General features: G+C 27.7%; 2 protein-coding genes across 2 annotated transcripts; both read left to right on the forward strand.

Moving 5' to 3' along the window:
• Positions 1–246: 246 nt before the first annotated feature.
• On the forward strand, positions 247–2838 carry LOC107405475 (probable 2-oxoglutarate-dependent dioxygenase AOP1). Its single transcript, XM_048464910.2, has 3 exons — positions 247–718; positions 1222–1549; positions 2331–2838. The coding sequence occupies exons 1-3, from the start codon at positions 336–338 to the stop codon at positions 2577–2579; spliced, it is 960 nt and encodes a 319-aa protein (XP_048320867.2). The 5' UTR covers positions 247–335; the 3' UTR covers positions 2580–2838.
• Positions 2839–7947: 5109 nt separating this feature from the next.
• Positions 7948–8677, forward strand: LOC125420677 (probable 2-oxoglutarate-dependent dioxygenase AOP1.2). Its single transcript, XM_048467431.2, has one exon. It carries the CDS (start codon positions 8064–8066, stop codon positions 8562–8564), a length of 501 nt encoding a protein of 166 aa, XP_048323388.1. The 5' UTR covers positions 7948–8063; the 3' UTR covers positions 8565–8677.
• The last annotated feature ends 13137 nt before the right edge of the window (positions 8678–21814 follow it).

Here is a 21814-nt window from a genome sequence, read left to right on the forward strand (position 1 = left end):
TTTTGTCATAACATTGCTCTGGGGTCCATTTGGCCAGGCACTACTCAGACATCGTCATTTGTTAATAATGCACTATACATTTTTTTTTTCTTTCTATTTTATCTTTTTGCACTTATTACCCAAATAAGATATTCACGGTGAATAATAATTGTTTTTTTTTTTTTTAAAAAAAAGAAAAAAAAGAATGGCAGATCCTTATAAGACCACACTAGGAAGCTCAAACAAACTTCTATCTTACCCCTCAGCCTAAGGTGATAAGGAACTGCATTCTTTGTATCCAAAAAAAAACAAAGAGAGAGAGTGAAGTAAAAAAAAAAAAAAAAAAAAAAAAAAAAATGAAAATGGGATCTGAAATCCCTTGTTGTAAGCTTCCTTTGATTGATTTGTCGAAGCCAGGACTTAATCCTGGCACACCTGAATGGGACTCGGCGAGAGATCAAGTCAAGCAAGCACTGGAGAAATATGGTTGTTTCGAGGCATTTTTCGACAAGGTTCCTCCGGAAACTCGAAAAGCCATACTTGATGCAACGGAGGAACTTTACGACCTCCCTTCGGAGATCAAACGCAAAAACATTTACGACACACCTTTTCCTGGTTACTTCGGAGACTATCCTTTAACTCCACTCTATGAGAGCATGGCCATGCTGGATGCTGTTAAGCTTTCCGACATCGAAAGCTTTATCAATGTCTACTATCCTGAAGGAAACCCAAGCATTTGGTTTCGCTCTCTTTACTATACCTCTCTTGCTTTTTGTTTGTTTTGTCCTTTTTTTTTTCCCCTAGCGTTCCAAAAAGTTACCTTTATTGTCTTTGGTTAGAAACATTAGCTTTTTAACTCTCTTTGGGAAAATTTCATGCACACATACACAACGTTGCTATTGTTTTTCATTTAAATTTTATATTGTTGAAAAATCTATCATTTATCTCCTTTTAATTTTTTAAAATTATTACAAATACTAATTTATCAATTTTTTTTAATTCTTATAAATTAATTTTAATAGTTCAAGATCAAAATTATATTTTAAAAATATTATTTAATTATAAAATATAAATTTTTAATTATTATTTTGATTTTAAATTGTTAAAATTAACTGATAAAAAATGCTAACAAGTGTCAAATGAAACTATTTAATTTATTTTATGTTTTTAAATAATTTAACATATATATATATATATATATATAATTGATGATGATGATGATTTAAAAATAAAACTTGGCAGCCAAAAGTTGCACCGCTATGCGGTACAAGCATCGGAATTGGACAAGATGGTGAGGAGGATGGTTTTGGAGAACCTGGGAGTAGAGAAATACTTCGAGGAACACATGGAAACAACAAAGTGCCTTCTTAGAGTGATGAAATTTAAGGGGCCTCACATCAAAGAAAATAAGAAGCTTGGGCTTGTACCTCACACTGACAAGGAATTTATCACCATTTTGTATCATAATCATGTTAGTGGTCTCGAGGTCCAAATCAAAGATGGCACATGGATTTCCGTCGAACGTAACTCGCCTGATTCTTTCATCGTCATGTTTGGTGATTCTTTCTATGTGAGTTTTGCTTCACCTTTTGAAATTTTTCCGCACTTCAAAATTTTCTCCTTTTCATTTCTAGCTCATAATTACTTATCATCTTTGTCCTCTTTTTTATTTTTTATTTTTGTGTCTATTGATGTTGACCAACAATAAAATCTTATCTTGTCTAAAAAAAAATGATTAATTGGATTTATTTTTTCTTTTCTCTTTGCTAAACTTTTAAATGGTGTATATTATATTGTTGGTGGAGTACCGGAGATTAAAGGCAAAAAAATAATAATAATAAATAAATAAAAATAAAAATAGTAGATCTAGATCCTAATTACAATTGAATTATTATTGACCTAAAAGTTAAAATTTTTAAAAGGTAGACTTATATTTGATTTATATTTTTTTTTAATATTTCTTTTCAAATATAAATTCATCATTTTTTGATTTCTTTATAGGTTTTTATATGTGTTATTAATTTATTAGTTATTTTGGATGGAACTGTTGAGTTTGAATTTAGAAATTCTTGATTCTCTGGTTCGGATACTATATGGAATACCATTTATTCCAAAAACTATTATTTTCTTGTTAATCTTGTCAAATTAATGATGCACCTTTCACCTTTAAATTTGATGCATGATGGGGACTAGACTAACGAAAAACAGCAGCTGGAAGATCAAACCATGAAAGAAATTTTTTTAGTATAGAACGCAATTGACAAACTATATAGGTATATCATGTATGGTAATAGTAAATACCAACCTAGTCAAAATGCAAGTAATAGTAGATAGATTTTGGATGAATGCAGGCCTGGACAAACGGTCGATGCCATTCACCGCGCCATCAAGTGATGATGACAGGAGATGAGACGAGGTACACAGTGGGAATGTTTTCGATCCCAAAGGGAGGGTACACGATAAAAGCCCCAGATGAGTTAGTAGATGAAGAGCACCCTTTGCTGTTTAAGCCCTTTGACTTTGAAAAGTTTCTGAAATTCTACGCTACAGAGGCTGGTAATTCTGCTTATTCTCCTCTCCACGCTTATTGTGGTCTCTGAAGAACCCTTTGCTATATGCATATATATATAAATTCCTATGCCTGCGACTGGTAATGTGTACTGATTTTAAGTTTCTTTGTACTTGCGTCTGCTGGCTGGGCGTGCGTGGTTCCCAAAAACTCTACTACCTACTAAGAATAAAATTATTGAAGTCTACTTCAATAATAATATATTGTGTTTAGAAATAAAAAAGAATAAGAGCTTTTTTAAGCTTTGCAAATCAATAAAATTAAAAAATAAAAGAAAAATCCAAAATTTATAGTTTTTCTTTGCAATGTTTTAAGATATGTGGTTTATTTTCATTTTGATTGGGCCTTAATTTTCAGCGCCTAAAAGATTAATTCGGGGGGGGGGGGGGGGGGGAAATCTCTAAAATATCTTCTAAAGCTCCTAAATACTTTTTTATTTTGTATCTCAATAGAGAAACTTAAGTGTTAAATTTCTCTCAAATACCGTTCTAGCCAAGTTGAAAATACATACTAATTTTTAATGAACTTTTTTTTTTCTAACTTTCTAATAATTGTTGGATAAATTTTGTATATTGTTTGATGTGTCTTCAAATAAAAGTTCTCTTAGCGAAGCATCCGTTTGGCAGCCTTTTTTTATTTTTTTTAAAGCTTTATTTAGTGGTTAAAAACTTTTGTCTCGAAACCAAATACTACTTAGTATTTGGCAACGATTAACAATATTTGCTGACAAAAAATAAAAAATAATTTTGTGTTTTCCTTACTTAAAAAAAAAATAAAAATCAATATTCTCAGCGTATATGCCAAACGCGATTAATGACATTATTTTATTCCAATTTTATTCTTACTATTTTTATAAAATACAAAATGCATCCAAATTCATTTTCTCCTTTTCTGCCCAAAACGTTCGGTCGAGTCATTATCCTCCATAACTCAAAAGAGTGTCAGGTAATTGTCTTTTTCTATTTTTATTTTTATTTTCATTAATGCTATTATTATTTTTTTGGTGGGTTTTTCATCATAGATAGGAAGGAGAGGTTTGAGAGAAATACTATACATGGACATCTATAGGATCCAAGCTTTCATTCTGATCAATGATACGCGCCGACTCAATAAATAAATTGTTATATTAATGTTAATTTTTGTAGATAATGCGTTTTCTTTATTATAAAAAAATAATGTTGTAGATCGTACATTTTGTAATTATGTTGCCCAATTCTCAATTCAATATTCACAGTATTTTTTTAATCAACAGCCAAACAAACAGTCAACATTATTCTCAAAAAAGTTTTCTTTTCAAAAGGATCTACTAAACAATATTTTAAAAGTACTACTCAAAACAACTCTGCTAAATGGACATCATCATCAGTACTTTAACACAAAAAGACAAAAAAAAAAAACAAAAAAAAAAAACAAAAATGGACTAGTGATCATATCTTTAGATTTGGAGAGATCTCACATTTTAACTTATTGAAAATAACTTTCTAACCACCAAATCATGGAAAAGTTTTAAAAAAATTATAGACGATCCATTTTTTAAAAACATAATTCTATAATCAAAATATATATATATATATATATATATGAGAAATATTTAATGTTAAAATTAACATCAGAATTTTTTTTTAATTTTTAAATTATATTAAAAATTAAAATTAGATTTATTAATTAGTTGATCTTATTTTTTTAATTAAAATTTTAATATGTTAAAGTTCATATTTTATTATTTTTTTAATTTTAATTTTTAATATAATCTAAAAACTATTAAAAAAGCACTTTATATCAAAACTATCAAATCATTTTGTTTTGAGCTTAAAACTCTATGTATATATCTTATGAAATAAACTAATAATCTTATATCAAAGATTTATAAATTCAAACTTTTAGAATTAAATTTAAAAAATAAACACAGCCTAATAAATTTAGTAATGGTTATTGGTTATAAATTTTTACTTCAATATGTGAGTATATTTTCACCTGACAACATATTTCTAATATATCATTATTCTCTCTCTATATGTAATAATATACAACTCTCCTATATTTGGATGTTATTTCCGATTTCCACTCCAGCTTGAAACTTGTCGATAGAGAAAAACATTGTCGGAAAGTTAATTATTCTCTCTATATGTATATGAAGTTGTTTTTGGTCTCAAGTCATAAAAGAGAGGCAATTTGTTATTTTTCTTCCTAGGGGAGAGAAACCAGACAAATTTTCAAAAGCCTAAAAATAAAGTACTTTTTGAGTCCAAAAAAATGAAATTAAAATTTGAATTCATTGTTGTCCAATTTCGATGGTTAGGACTAAAATTGAAGTTAGATTTAAAATATTAAATTTTAAATTAAATATTTTTGTATTAATTGGTTTCGATCCATGTAGTATAGTGCATTTTTTTAAGACATAATTTCCTTTTGGGATGACTTGATTAAAGTAAATCGAAGATAATTCATCAAAAAAAAAAAAAAACAAAAAAAACACCACAAAGAATCTGGTTCATTATGTTTATTGTCATATTCTGTTAGTCCTGGAGTTAGCCACTTGACAACCAAAGTCTTACTATTATGCCATTGTTAATAGCCTGTTCAGTTTTTTGTTGTTTACAGGAGCTCATGATGTATTGTGAATTTTTGATTCTTCAAGTTAATTCTGCTATTTCACTTGCATATTTGTGTTTGTTTGTCTTTTTTTTTTCAAGTCTATCTTCATGATTAGACCAAAATCTACTAGATGGCTGAGAAAGGGAGGCACTAGTAGGGGGAACACATAGTTTGAGCCTTGAGGATCCATAATTTGTATACCCATAAACCTCTTGGGCCGCTGCTTCAATCAATGAGCGGGTCAAAAAATCCACCCTTTGGAATTCCGGGTTTTTTTTTTTTTTTTTTTTTTTTTTTTTTTCCTCTTAAAAGATACACACACACACACATTGCGGGACCATGTAGAATATGCTTATGCTTCAATATGGCATTTTATTCTATTTTTTTTTTTAAATAGTAGTTCAATAATACTAGAGCCTTAGAGATACCAACTAATTTACATAAATGTCATTACATTCCAAACTAAAAAGGAAATCATTTAATTGAGAATTTTTTTTTTTAAAGTGATAAACATCATTACATTCTAAATTAAAAAGAGATGATTTTACTAAATAAGATCAAACTAAACATCATTATATTCTAAATTAAAAAAAGATGATTTTACTGAATAACAAATTTGATCAAACTTAAGCTCTACATATATATATTTAGTAATTTGAATACAAGTTACTGAATCTTCACGTAGTAATATCTCAAATATCTTAACCTTGTTTGTTAACTTGCTTTCTTTTTCTTCTTTCTTTTTTTTTTTTTTTTGATATTTTTTTAACCTTGTTAGTTGAGTTGGTTATTGTTGTATTTTTTTTTTCTTTCTCTTTTTACATAAAAAGTGCGTCAGATAGATAACATGATCTGCCACTGTAGAAAAATTTATTTATATGATCGCTATTTAAGAAAATAATTTATATATATATATATATATATATATTTTAAATCATAGAGAAACAACGGCTTTAATAGACATATTACATTCTTCTGGATAAAAATAGTAGCCATGCATATTATAATAAAATAAACATTTTAAATATCCTTGAGATTATTGCAAAATATATTTATTATCCTTGAGATAGTTGTTTTTTTGCCTTTTTTTTTTTTTTCTTAAACCTTTAGATAGTTTAATAGCAAAGTCTTACCATCTTCGATAAATTCAAATTTGAAATCCTAATTTAATATTCATCACTCTCAATTTAATATCTCTCCCCATCACTGATGGATCGATCCAAGAATTTTTTTTCAAAGGGCACCATTATATGATAGTGTTTGATTTTTATTTTTTTAATTATTATTATTATTATTATTATTATTTTTTGTAGAATATATGTAGTGTTTGATTGTTTTTTCTTTCTTTCTTTTTTTTTTTTTATTATTATTATTTTTTTGGTGATACATTGTTCTTCAAATATACAGTTTGGAAAGAGAAACATCTAAACGTCATTTTCTATATTATACTCTAATTAATTAAAAATTTTCAAAAAATTACCATAAAATTGAAATTTTCACTAAACTAGGTAGGATTAAAAGATTAAATATTCTTTTTCATTCTTATTCAAAAAATTTTACAGAAAAATATAATTTCAACGATTTTGACAAATTTGATTTTCCTTTTACACTAAATTTATTGCAAATTTGTAAGACAAAACAAACATTCATACTCTTTAAAGATGAAAGAAAGTTTGATTTTGATAGTGATTAACTAAATAAAGTAAATTAAATATTTTTATGAAAAAAAGCTAAGTGGAAGAAATATGTAATCAAATTCATAAATTCGCAACTCAATTTTTGTGTAATTAAAACAAAAATTTAGTACATAAATAAGTAATGTGATCATTATATTTTTGTTTTAATTACATATTTATTTTGTTATTAAATAATTATGACGATAAATAATATAGTTAATATAGTGATTAAGTAATAATTATTTTGTTGAAAAATTATATATATTTCTTATATTTACTTCAAAAAATATTTCAATCTTATTAAATAGTTACTATTGTAAAAAAACTATATTATAGGTAAGAAAATACTGAAAAAAAAATGAATGAAAGAGTTGTTGAAGAGAGACATAATTAAATTTTGAAAATAAATTAATAAAAAAACAAAAAATTAAAAGCAAAATAAAATAAAATTTAAAAGAAAACAAAAAATTAATTTATATATTTAAAAATTTATTTATTCATATTTAAGTTATATAAATATATCAACTAATTATATTTTAATATATGTTATTTGGTAAATATATGTTAGTTGGTATATATATATTTTTGTAAAAAAAACAAAAAAAACAAAAAACAAAAAACAAAAAACCTATAAAAATAAAAAGGTCATATTATTTTATTTTAAATATAATAACCCTGTAGATATTGGATCCTTTTTACTTGCAACTGCTGTTCTTTTCACAAGGATATAAATTGTCCACCCTCTTCTTACACGTGATTCAAATGAGAAAGCTCCCGAGGACAATAATTGAAAGCAATATTTCACACAATTGATTTTATTTATTTCTTTTTTGGGTAAAAGAATTTTTTTAAATTTTTTTATTCTCCCAATTGAATTTACATTTTTGTCACAACATCGCTACGTGCTCCATTTGGAGGGACACTACTCACACACTGTCATTTGTTAATAATGAACTACACAATTTTTTTTTTTATTTTTTTCTATTTTTTTGCCTTGTTACCAAAATAAGATATTCAAGATGAATAATAATTGTTTAGAAAAAAAAAGAAAAAAGAAAGAAAAATAAGCTAGAAAGCTCATACTTGAAAAAAAAAAAGAAAAAAAGAAAAAGAAAAAAGAAGGAAGAAGAATGGTAGAGCCTTACAGGACCACACTAGAGAGCTCAAACAAATAAGAATCTGCATTCTTTGTATCCAAAAAAACAAAGAGAGAGAGAGTGAAGGAGAAAAAAATAAATAAAAAAATGGGATCTGAAATCCCTTGTTGTAAGCTTCCTTTGATTGATTTTTCGAAACCAGGACTTAATCCTGGCACACCTGAATGGGACTCGGCTAGAGACCAGGTCAAGCAAGCACTGGCGCAATATGGTTGTTTCGAGGCATTTTTCGACAAAGTTCCTCCGGAAACTCGAAAAGCCATACTTGATGCAACGGAGGAGCTTTACGACCTCCCTTCGGAGATCAAACGCAAAAACATTTATGAGACACCTTTTCCTGGTTACTTCGGGAACCATATTTTAACTCCACTCTTTGAGAGCATGGCCATTTTGGATGCTGTTAAGCTTTCCGACATTGAAAGCTTTATCAACGTCTACTACCCTGAAGGAAACTCCAGCTTATGGCTTTGCTCTCTTTACTATGCCTCTCTTGCTTTTTGCTTTTTGTCTTTTATTTTTCCTAGCGCTTCAAAAATGTTGCCTTTACTGTCTTTAGTTAGAAACACTAGCTTTTTAACTCTCTCTTAAACATTGTTGGGAAAATTCCATTCACACATATTCAATGTTGCTATTGTTTTTCATTTAAATCTTATATTTTGAAAAATCTATCATTTATCTCCTTTTAATTTTTTAAAATTATTACAAACACTAATCTATCAAATTTTTCTTAATTTTTACAAATTAATTAATTTTAACAGTTCAATATCAAAATATTATTTTCACAATATTATTTAATCATAAAATATAAATTTTTATTTGTTGTTTTGGTCTTAAAAATGTTAAGATTAACTGATAAAAATGCTAAAAATTGTTAAATTAATCTATTTAATTTATTTTATATTTTTAAGTAATTCTATATATATATATATATATATATATATATTGGTGATGGTGGTGATGATTTAAAAAAAAAAAAAAAAAAAAAATATTCACAGCCAAAAGTTGCACCGCTATGCAGTACAAGCGTCGGAATTGGATAAGATGGTGAGAAGGAAGGTGTTGGAGAGCCTGGGAGTAGAGAAATACTTCGATCAACAGACGGAAACAACAAAGTGCCTTCTTAGAGTGATGAAATTCAAAGGGCCTCACACCAAAGACAATATGAAGCTTGGGCTTGTACCTCACACTGACAAGGAATTTATCACCATTTTGTATCATAATCATGTTAGTGGTCTAGAGGTCCAAATCAAAGATGGCACATGGACTTGCGTCGAACATAACTTGCCCGATCCTTTCATCGTCATGTTTGGTGATTCTTTCTGTGTGCGTTTCTCTTCGCCTCTTGAAATTTTTCTTTACTTTAAAATTTTCGCCTTTCATTTCAAACTCATTAATTATCTATCACTTTTTCCCTTTTTTATTTTTATTTTTTTTATTCTTTTGGTTTTTTTCCCCATCGATGTTGACCAATAATAGAATCGTATCTTACCTTAAAAATGGCTAATTAGATTTATTTTTATTCTTTCCTCTTTGCTCACTATTAAAATCGCGTTGAAAAATGATGCAATAAATGCGTCGCACAAAATAAATAACGACGTATCGTACGGTGTCGTCTAAGGTTCTGTCGCTAAATCTATAAGACAACAAGCGAGAGAGTCGCCTATCTTTGAGTTTTTAGCGATGTATATTTACTTTTAGCGACACATTAATAGAGTCGCCTATTTAGGGACGTATTAATAGAGTTGACTATTTAGCGACGCACTAGTAGAGTCGCCTATTTAGCGACGCATTAATAGAGTTGACTATTTAGCGACGCATTAGTAGAGTCACCTATTTAGCGACGTATTAATAAAGTGACTATTTAGCGACGCATTAATAGAGTCGCCTATTTAGCGACGCATTAATAGAGTTGACTATTTAGCGATGCATTAGTAGAATCGCCTATTTAGCGACACATTAATAGAGTCGCCTATTTAACGACGCATCGACACTTTTAGCGACGCATTATTTGTTAATGTGTCGCCCCTTTTTTTTTTTAATTTTTTTAAATTTTGTGAAAAGTGATTAAAATAGTAAAAATATAAAAATAATTAAAATATAAAAAAACGAAAACTAGCTTCATCCAAAATAAATAGAATACAAAAATTTTAAATAAATATTTTGTCATAACAAATTAATTATCAAATAAATTAAATATCATCTCATTCACATATTTTTACATAATTTGTAAGCTATTGTATTTTTCATAACAAATTTAATATTAATTAAACTTTCATGAATGCATATTCATTGAGATGGAAGTTGACATCCTCTTGTTGACGATATTACATCCTCATACTGCATATGAAAACATTAAAAAAGTTATTAACACTTATGCAAAATAAATAAAATATTAATCATTATTAAATTTGTAATTTAGTAAATGAAAATTTAAAGAATATTACCATTGTTCTTAAGATTTGACGAAGCACATTTCTCCCCTCACAGTCATTACAAACATAGTCACTCTCACATTCATCCTCATTATCATTTTCATCGATACTTAGCAACTATATGACAAATGGATTGTGAGCCATCTTTGTATCTCCAAGAATATCTTCTTCAACAAAAGTACGATGTTGTGGTGAAGTTAAAACAATAGACCATCTTGATTCAAGTTGATCTTCAACATAAAATACTTGTTGAACTTAGCAAAATAATGTCAAGCAATATTACAAACATAATTTCTACAAAAGCAAGATTAATAAAACCTAATGAACCTAAGCTGCAGTTAAAATGAAAAAAAAAAAAAAAAACAACCCACCTCATGTTAAGAAAAAAGAAACTCACCTAAATGATGGAGACAAAGAAAGAAGAAAACCAAAAAATCACGAGGGTGACACAGAGAAATCCAGCTTCTTGGCCGACGACAACGTAGGCAAATGAAAAATGAAACCTGAAATATCTCACTCTTCAAGTCTCTCTTAGATTGCTTCCAAATCTAATATCGATTAGGTAGTGTACTTGATATAATTTTAAAAAAGAAAAAATGGATTCAAATGAGCGCGTAAAAATTTTAAAACGCACCAAAAATTTTCAAAAAATGGCAAGAACGCGCCTTTTCTCCTAATTGCATTTTTTTTTCTTTGATTAATTTTTTTATTTTTCAACTACAAATAAAAACTGAAAATATTTTTTAAAAATACGAAGCAAAATATCGACGATTGCTGTTTATTTTTCTGTTTTTCAAGTATACCTTTATTCTTTATAAAATTTGCATGTCTTTCAAAATTTTTGTTTTTGTTAATTGAGAGAATAGGCGACGTATTCTCTTTAAGAAGGATCGCCTGTTCTTGAATTTTGGGATCAAGCGATGTATTATGGTCGAAAAGCGTGGCCTGTTTGATTTTTTTTTTATATTTTCTTTATAATCTTTAAATAATTTTTTAATTGTTCATTTACAAATATATTCATGTAGCAATCCAATTAACACAAATTCCATTGATCTAAAAATAGAAAATAGTTTTGTCAATACTCTTCTCAGTTATACATATATGTGTATAGACGAGACACAAAATATCTCAAGACCTAATTTGAGATAGGGTACCGAATATATAATTCTAATTCAACAAGCATTTATTGACCAATTTATCTAGATAAGTATGTTAAATGAGCTTAACTTTCATGTGTTTGTGGTCATTGATAGTTTACTTGTTTTTAAAAATTGAAAGTCTATTAAATTGCTTTTTTTTTAAAAAAAAAATTTAATTGAAGGAACAGGCGATGCAATTCCATTAAAACACGTCGCCTATTCCATTTTCTTTTTTTAATCTTTAATTAGTTTTACTGATTGGTCATCTACAAATTTTAAAAAATATATATATATATTTGCAAAACTAAAAAATCACTAAAAATAACTTTCAAATTGAAAAAAAAGTTAAAAATTGGTTGGGTGAAATGGCAACGCAGTTGTTTACAAATGCATCGCCTTTTAGTCTATTAAGCGACTCTTTCTTAAAAGACTGCATCGCCTAAAACAATACTAACTAGTTCTTATTGTATTATTACATCCAAGTGATTTGGCCCTGGTGGTGTGGTGATTTCTTGAGAGTATAGGAGGTCCTAGGTTCAGTTCATGTTATGACCTTATTTTGATTTTTTTTTAAATGTTTAAACAAAAAAATTGAAAAAAAAAAAAAAGAGGACACATTTGTCGCAGAATTCATTGCATGTTCATCTATTTGGCGACACATTGTTAAAATAATGCGTCGCCTAACACTATATTAGCTAGTTTTGTTGTATCTGTACATACAAGTCATTTGGCCTGGTGGTGTGGTGATTTCTTGATAGTATAGGAGTTCTTGGGTTCAATTTTTGTTATGGCTCTATTTTGATTTTATTTTTTTTTAAATGTTTAAACAAAAAAATTGAAAAAAAAAAAAGAACAGGCGACGCATTTGTTGAAAAATGCATCGCCTGTTCATGTATTTGTTGACGCATTGTTTAAATAATGCATCGCCTAACACTATATTAACCAATTTTTGCTGTATTAGTGCATATAAGTCATTTGGCCTGGTGCTGTGGTGATTTTTTGAGAGTGTAGGAGGTCCTGGGTTCAATTCTGTTTTAAATGTTTAAACAAAAAAATCGAGAAAAAAAAGAACAGGAGACGCATTTGTTGAAAAATGCGTCGCCTGTTCATGTATTTGGCGACGGATTGTTTAAATAATGCGTCGCCTAACACTATATTAACCAATTTTTGCTGTATCAATACATATAAGTCATTTGGCTTGGTGGTGCGGTGATTTCTTGAGAGTGTAGGAGGTCCTGGATTCAATTCTTGTTATGGTCCTATTTTGATTTTATTTATTTTTAAATGTTCAAACAAAAAAATTGAAAAAAAAAAAAGAGAGAGAACAGGCGACGCATTACACGTGTAATGCGTCGCCTGGTCATGTATTTGGCGATGCATTGTTTAAATAATGTATTGCCTAACACTATATCAAACAATTTTTGCTGTATCAATACATATAGGTCATTTGGCCTGGTGGTGTGATGGTTTTTTGAGAGTGTAGGAGATTTGGATCTAATATCACTACTGTTTTCTTGTTAATCTTCTCAAATTAATGATGCATCTTCACCTTTAAATTTGATGCATGATGGGGACTAGACTAACGAAAAGACAACAATTGGTAGAACAAACATGAAAGAATTTTTGAAGTTTGGAACACAAAGTGACCAAAATATTATATATATATATATATATATATATAGATTTATGATAGTAGTAAATACTAACCTAGTCAAAAAGTGCAATAATAGTAAATTGATTTTGGGGAATGCAGGCTTGGACAAACGGTCGATAACATTCACCGCTCCATCAAGTGATGATGACCGGAGATGAGACGAGGCACACAGTGGGAATGTCCTCCATCCCAAAGGGAGGTTACACGATAAAAGCCCCAGATGAGTTAGTAGATGAAGAGCACCCTTTGCTGTTTAGACCCTTTCACTTTGAAGAGTTTCGAAAATTCTACGCTACAGAGGCTTGTAATTCTGCTTATTCTCCTCTCTCGCCTTATTGTGGTCTCTGAAGAACCCTTTGCTGTATGCATACATTCCTATGCCTTTGACTGGTAATATGTAGTGATTTTAAGTTTCTATGTACTTTCCCCTGCTAGTTGGGCGTGCTTTGTGCCCAAAAACTCTACTACCTACTAAGAATAAAATTGTTGAACTCTACTTCAAAAATAATATAGGGTGCTTCTTCTTACACGACTAAAATTTCTACGTTTATAAGTAAAATTACAAAAGCATCCTCATTTTTTCAATTTTCTTTTCGAAGTTTATGATTTGTTTTTTCCTTAGGGTTTGGTCTCTTCACCAAAGACTTACAGGGACTGCCAGCGGCTTGCCTTAAACACTAGCACCCTACAATGAAGGTTGGTTGTAAAATCTGACAATCTACATTGAGTTTTCTGCCACCAGCTCTAGCTAAATATATATTTTTCATAATTTTTTTTAAAAAAAAGTGGATTCACCTCTTTTAGATTTATTGGCCTTTGTTCATGGAGGAATTTTGTGCTCACCCTTCTCTTTCATAGCAAGGATGATGGTGATACTCTGGTTGTTGGTGGCTGCGGGATTACGTATGGGAAGATATTGAACCCCATTGAAAAATTAAAGAAAAGTTTAAAAAAGAATAAAAATACAAAAAATTGCCATGTGTGGTTGCCACGAATCCTTTGTTTGTAGGCAATCTCGGTTTTTTTTTTTTAATGGTGGTGGCTACTCATATGGAAACCTTGAAGTGATTTTGGCTTGCGTTGAAGATGAAACAAACAAATAAAAAAAAAAAAAAAAAACATTAGAAGAAAAAATGGAAAAAAAGAAAGGGGGCTTTTGGTCATTTTATGTAAAATGCAGTACAAGGAGATCTTTTTTTTTCTTTTTTTTTTTTTTTTTATGGGTGAATAAAAAAAATGGACTTCTTGGCGGGTATCATAGGCCTAGGAGATTGGAACTGTAGACTATTAGAAACTATGATTTTAAATCTGAATAAGAGTTCATGGACTACTATCCAGTTTAGCACTGCACAGCTGTCTCAATTTCCTTCCCTACAATGTATGAAAGCACATGGGATCCACACCAACTCCTGCAAATAGTGTGATGGAAAATTAGTTTCTACTACTAACCTCTATTTCTGAGATGTCAGTACAAGTAGAAGTTTTGATTGTGTAAAAAGAAGCATCCAATAATATATTGTATTTAGTAATAAAAAGAATAAGAGGTTTTTTAAACTTTGCAAATAAATAAAATTAAAATAATATTAATAAATAAAAAAATCTCATTTTGGTCTTTCTAGAGAAATCCAGAATTTGTAGTTTTTCTTTGTAATGCTTTAACGGGAGTCGGATCCTCTGTCCCCTTGGTGTCCCCAAGCCTATCCCCCAGTCAGTCAATGCTATCTCATTTTAAAAAATAACATTCATTTTTTACGGTCAGTTTATTATATTTTCTACTTTTTTTTTAACCCTAAAATACTCCTTCTTCTTTTTGCCTTTGAATGTCGCGCAGCCATACCGGTATTCATCAAACCGTAACACCTTGAATTACTAATAGATAGAAGAGAGAAAATGTATGTTTTGAAAGTGGGGTTTATTTGCTAGATGGTTGGGTTCGGATTTTCTTCAATTTTAAATATATATATATATATATATATATCTTGAGACTTGGGCATGGTTCAACAAATCTGAAGATATAAGTATGTATATTTTCGTTGTCTGGTTTGATGTGATAAGAATTTTATGCAACAATCGTTTGAAGTTGCCTGAAAAATGGTGCTTTTGAGTCCTTTTGGATTGAGCTTGCCACCATATACATTTTGATTGAACCCGCGAATTTTAATTCTTTGACTTTAACAAAAGAAAAAAAAAAACAGAGATTTATAAAGGGTCTTTCAGGTTTAAAAATAATAATAATAATTATTATCAAACCAGATTACTAATATTAAATTTCGATGAAATTTTATAATTCAAAGATTTTCAATAATACAATTTTTTTTTTTTTTTTTGGGAAATGAATGTTCTATGGATTTGCTTTAACGAGCGATGTGAATTAAATTTTACTGAAGATTATCATTCAGTGATGAATATAAAATTTGAAAATTAGTGGAAACAATGTTGGTAATAAAAGGAATTAAAGTTGGATGAATGTCGGTGTGGCTGCGCGATATTCAAAGGCAAAAAGAAAAAGGAGTATTTTAAGGTTAAAAAAAAAAAAGTAAAAAATATAATAAACTGATGGTAAAAGATGAGTGTTATTTTTTAAAATGAGGTGGCATTGATTGATCTTGGGGACATCAAAATGGGGACAGAGGATCCAGCTCAGCTTTAACGTATGTGGCTTATTTCATTTTGATTGGGCTTTAATTTTCAATTCCTAAAAACTCGGAAAAAATATCTAAAATATCTTCTTAAGCTCCTAAATGCCTCTTTATCTTGTATCTCAATCGAGAAATTTTAATATAAGCTTCTTTCAAAAACCATTCTAATCAAGTTGAAAATAATTACTAATTTTTAATGAACCTTTTTTTTTTCTTTTTTTAACTTTCTAAAATTGTTGGGTGAAGTTTGTATATTGTTTTATGTGTCTTCAAATAAAAGTGCTATTAGCTTTTTTTTTTTTTTAAATAAAAAAATTGTTTTCAAAAACTCTACTTAATGGTTAAAATTTTTTGTCTCAAAAGCAAATATGTGATATTTGGCAACAATTAACGAATATTTGCTTACAAAAAAATAAATTAAGCTGAGAAATTCAAATTTTGAGATTTTCTTTTTTCTTTTTCTAAAAAATCTCTAGTCTCAGCTTATATGGGATGCCAAATGCAATTAACCACATTATTTTATTTAAATTTTTTCCTTATTATTTTTATAAAATACAAAATGCATCCAAATTCATTTTTTGCTTTTCTGGCCAAAACTTTCTGTCGAGACATTATCCTCCATAACTCATTGAGTGTCAGGAGATTGTCTTTTTTATTTTTACTTTTATTAATTTTATTTTTTTGGGGTGGGTTTTTCATCATAGATAGAAAGGAGCGGTTGGAGAGATACTATATAACGACCTCTATAGGATATAAGCTTTCATTCTGATCAATGATATGCACCGACTCAATCAATAAATTATTACATTAATGTTAATCTTTTTAAATAATGTGTTTTCTTTATGATAAAAATATAATGTTGTAGATCACACATTTGTAATTATGTAGCCAAATTCTCAATTCAATATTCACAGTACTTTTTCCATTAACAGCCAAACAAACAGTCAACATTATTCTCAAAAAAGCTTTTCTATTAAACAATATTCAAAACACTATTCAGAACATGATCATCGTTACTTGAAAAAAACAAAAAAGTTAATGATCATGTCTTTAGATTTGGAGAAATCTCACATTTTAATTTATTGAATGTAACTTTCTAACCACCAATCATGGAAATTTTTTAAAATGATTATATGCGCTCCTTTTTTTAGAAAAACAATTCTATAATCATTATATATATATATATATATATATATATATATATATATATATATATATATATATAATCATATTTAAATCAGATTTTTAATATAAAAATTACCACCATAACCATTTTTTAGTACATTAAAAATTAAATTTTAAAATTAATTTATTAATCAATAGGTTCTTATATAATTCATTTTTTTTAATATGTTATTAAATTTATATTATAACATTTTTAAATTTTAAATTTTAATTTAAAATATGATTTAAGAACTAATAAAGATACATCTAATATCAAAACTATCAAATCATTTTGTTTTGAGCTTAACACTCTCTCTCTCTCTCTCTCTCTCTCTCTCTCTCTCTCTCTCTCTCTCTCTCTCTCTCTCTCTCTCTCTCTCTCTCTCTCTCTCTCTCTCTCTCTATATATATATATATATATATATATATCTTATGAGATTGAGCAAATAATATTATATTAAATTCTATAAATTCAAATTTTTAGAATTAATTTTAAAAAATAAACACAGTCTAATAAATCTGGTAATGATTATTAGTTAAAAATCTTTACTATAATATTACCGGATCAACTCTATAAAAAATTTGTATTTATAATAGAAACAAAATAAGGTGCCAATTATATATATATAGAGAGAGAGAGAGAGAGAGACCTAAAGAATTAAGGAATCAAGTTTACATGAGAAGACCGGGAAAAAAAAAAGAAAAGTATACACATCAAAAATTTTAAAATTAAATTTTAATTTAGAAATAATTGTTACTTATCTAATTAAAATTTTAATTTAAAATTGTTTATTAATGTGGCATCTTCAATATGTAAGTATATTTTCACCTTATATTGACAATGTGTTTCTAATATAACATTATTCTCTCTGTGTATATAATAATATACAACTCATTTCCTATCTTTGGATGTTACATTTATGTAGCTTTTCTAACTTGTACTCCAGCTTGAAACTTATTGATACAGACAAACATCGTAGGGAAGTTAATTATTCTCTCTTTATGCATATGAAGTTGTTTTTTTGTCTCAAGTCATAAGAGAGAAAGGCAATTTTTTTTGTTTTGGGGAAGAAACCAGACAAATTTTCAAAAGCCTAACAATTAAATACTTTTTGAGTCCAAAAAAATAAAATTAAAATTTGAATTCATTGTTGTCCTATTTCGATATGGTTTGGACTAAAAATAAAGTTATATTCAAATTTTAAATTAAATATTTTTATATTAATTGGTTTCGATCCATGTAGTATAGTTTAATTTTTTCAAGACATAATTTCCTTTTGGGATGACTTAGTTAAAGTTAATGGAAGATAATTCATCCAAAAAAATAAGAAGTGAAATGGAAGAGTACACCAAATTCAAAGCAAACAGCACTAACTGATTAACATAGTGGTACTTCAAGAAGGTTGTTTACCAAATTCCCACCAGGAAAAAGAAAAACAAAATTAAAAAAAAAAAACCCCACAAAGAATCTGGTTCACTACGTTTATTGTCATGTTCTGTTATTCCTGGTGTTAGCCACTTCACAACCAAAGTCTTACCATTATGCAATTGTTAATAGCGAGTTCAGTTTTTTGTTGTTTACAGGAGCTCATGATGTATTGTGAATTTGTGATTCTTCAAATTAATTCTGCTATTTCATTTGCATTTTTTTTTCAAGTCTATCTTCGTGATAGACCAAAATCTATTAGAGGGCTGAGCAAGGGAGGCACTACGGAGAACATACAGTTTGAGCCTTGAGGATCCATAATTTGTATACCCATAAACATCTTGGGCTGCTCCTTCCATCAATGAGCAGGTCAAAAAATCCATCCTTTGGAATTCTGATTTTTTTCTTCTCTAAATTATATATATATATATATATATATATAAATTCTACGGCGCAAATCATATCTAAGTCGGTGTTTTTGAAAAAAAAAATCGATTTTACTATATATGTAACAAAACCGACGTTTTGTTCAAAAAAATATCGACTTATATGTGGTCTGCACTGTAGAACTACTATATATATATATACACACATAAATATTGTGGGATCATATAGAAAATGCTATGTTTTAATATGGCATTTTATTTTTAAAAAAAAAAATATTATGGCATTTTATTTTATTTTTTTAAAGTATTAGTTGAGTAATACTAAAGCTTTAGAATTATCAACTAATTTGCATAAATGTTATTACATTCTAAACTAAAAAAGAGATGATTTAATTGGGAATTTAATTTAATTATTTTTTTTTATAAAAAGTGATAAATGTCATTACATTCTAAACTTAAAAGAGATGATTTTACTGAATGATAGATTTGAGCAAATTTAGGATCTAGAGATATATTTTTATAATTTGAATACAAGTTCCCGAATCTTCACAGGTCTGATTCGTGTAGTAATATCTCAAATATCTCAACCTTGTTCGTTTATTATTATTTTTTTTTTATTATTTAATCTTGCTTGTTGAGTTGGTTATTTTTTTGTATTGTTGTATTTTTTGTATTTTTTTTTTTTTACATTGTTCTCAAAATTTATGGTTTGGAAAGAGAAACATTTCAACATCATTTGCTATATTATACGCTAATTAATTAAAACGTTCATTAATTTATCAAAAAATTGAAATATTCACTACCCTAGATAGGATGAAAAGATTAAATATTCTTTTTCATTTTTATTCAAAATTTTGAGAGAAAAATATAATATCAATGATGTTGACAAATTTGATTTTCCTTTTACACTAAATTTATTACAAATTTACAAAACAAAGCAAACATGTATACTCTTTAAAGATGAAAAAAAGGTTGATTTATATAGTAACTAACTAACTAAAATAAATTAAATATTTTTATAAAGAAAAAGCTAACTGGAAGAAATTTGTAATTAAATTCATAAATTTCGCAACTCAATTTTTGTGTAATTAAAACAAAAAGTTAGTACGTAAATAAGTATTGTGATAATTATATTTTTGTTCTAATTACATTTTTTTTGCATTAAAAATTATGATGATAAATAATATATTTAATATAGTGGTTAAGTGATAATTATTTTACTAAAAAATTATATATATTTCAATTATATTTACTTTAAAAAAATATTTCAATTATATTAAATAGTTACTATTGTAAAAAACTATATTATAAGTAAGAAAATATTGAAAAAAAATAATATATGAAAGAGTTGTGAAGGATGAAATAGAACATTTTGAATAGTTTATAAATTAAATGATTTGTTAAAAAAAATGAAAGAGTTGTTTAAAAAGGTTATAATTAAATTTTGAAAGTTATATTAGTAAGAAAACAAAAAAATTAAAAGTAAAATAAAATTGAAAAGGGCGGCACGTGCCCCATCTGGACCCCACCTGGGTCCTCCATGCTCCCCGGTCCCTCCAAATAAACTATTTTTTTTGCTAAATCTACAAATGAACTGTGTGACAACATTTTTTACCATAATAGGTACTCTAGCTAGCTTGACCAAATTCTTCTAATCTTCCATCATTAACCCCTTGTAATTGATGGCCTAGTTTACAAGCATTTGGCCAATGTCTTACGCATGGATTTTATTTTTCAATACCTAACCCAATTCAACCACTAAAACATATATTTCAGCTGTGAAAAAACAATACCAGCCCACATTAATTTGAGTATTTTTCAAGTACTAATAATCTTTCCAACTCTTAAAAGTAGACTAAAATGGATATTAATATTATGGTAAAACCCAACAACTATTTTATGTATAAAAGAAAAAAAAGAAAAGAAAATAACTTGTTTGATCAATTAATTATTTATTTGTTCTTAATTTTTTTTTACTAAAAACACAATTGGTTTATTAACTGTTTTGATTTATTGCCAAAAAAAATAAACTGAAGTCATATATTTATGTATGAATTACAAATATTTATTATAAATGAACTTTATTTGCAAGTTAATGAAAACCAAAATAGTAAAAGTTTAATCTTAACACATGATTGTTGAATTGAAAAACATCATCAAATCTTCAAAACTTTAGATAAATGATGAGGAACAGATCTGATCTTTTTTAAAAATAGTATGAAAATGTCATTTTTCATTATTGCTAAATAGTCACCAATAAAATCTATTATTAAAAAATTTTATTATAAAAAATAATAAAAATAAATATCTAAATTAATTATAACATTATGTGGAATTTCTATATAAATATCTTGCATGAGTGGTGGCTATAAACTTTGATGATATAGTCCACCGACCCAACGCACATCCGACATCAAAGGTATATTACCTAAAAAGAAAAAAAAAAAAAAATCCCATATCAAAGCTAAAGGTTTAGGGACCGCATCAGACAGATAGTAAGAGCAAATAAAAGTACCAAAATTTTTTTTAAAGGGAAAAAAAGAAGAAAAAAAAAGGAAGAAAAGGAAAACCAAATGACCATTAATAATTTAACAGAATATTAATTTTCTTTTTTGAGAAAATATAAAGCAGGCAGATTTATTCTGTATGTCGCAATTTCTCTGTATAAGAGCTTCTTAAATCCTAGACAGTGACAGAAATTGAAACTGCAATATGGGATTCTTGTTACATCCCTCACATGCCCAAATAGTGAAAACTCCCAACAGTTTATATCAAGTAGCTTTTCCCATTTATCATGCCTTACTTTTATATTTCAGACTTCTGTATCAATAATTGGTTTATCCATTTTCACTTTGTTCGAGGAAACTTTTATTAGATTTCATAATTCATATTTTATTCAACCCAAAATAGACTTCAGTAAATAAACTACACAAGCTGCTAATTGCTAAAAAGGTCAACTGCTCTTAAAAAAAAAAATAAATAAATTAAAAGCTACACA

The sequence above is a fragment of the Ziziphus jujuba genome, chromosome 1, assembly GCF_031755915.1.
Source record: "Ziziphus jujuba cultivar Dongzao chromosome 1, ASM3175591v1".
In the NCBI taxonomy this organism is placed as follows: Eukaryota; Viridiplantae; Streptophyta; class Magnoliopsida; order Rosales; family Rhamnaceae; genus Ziziphus; species Ziziphus jujuba.

What these genes read in the sequence shown, in the direction of transcription:
- LOC107405475 (XM_048464910.2), top strand. Translation starts at nt 336, where the DNA reads ATGAAAATGGGATCTGAAATCCCTTGTTGTAAGCTTCCTTTGATTGAT. An exon ending in GAAGGAAACCCAAGCATTTG is followed by an intron (nt 719 to 1,221) that starts GTTTCGCTCTCT and finishes AAAACTTGGCAG; the next exon opens with CCAAAAGTTGCACCGCTATG. An exon ending in TGTTTGGTGATTCTTTCTAT is followed by an intron (nt 1,550 to 2,330) that starts GTGAGTTTTGCT and finishes GGATGAATGCAG; the next exon opens with GCCTGGACAAACGGTCGATG.
- LOC125420677 (XM_048467431.2), top strand. Translation starts at nt 8,064, where the DNA reads ATGGGATCTGAAATCCCTTGTTGTAAGCTTCCTTTGATTGATTTTTCG.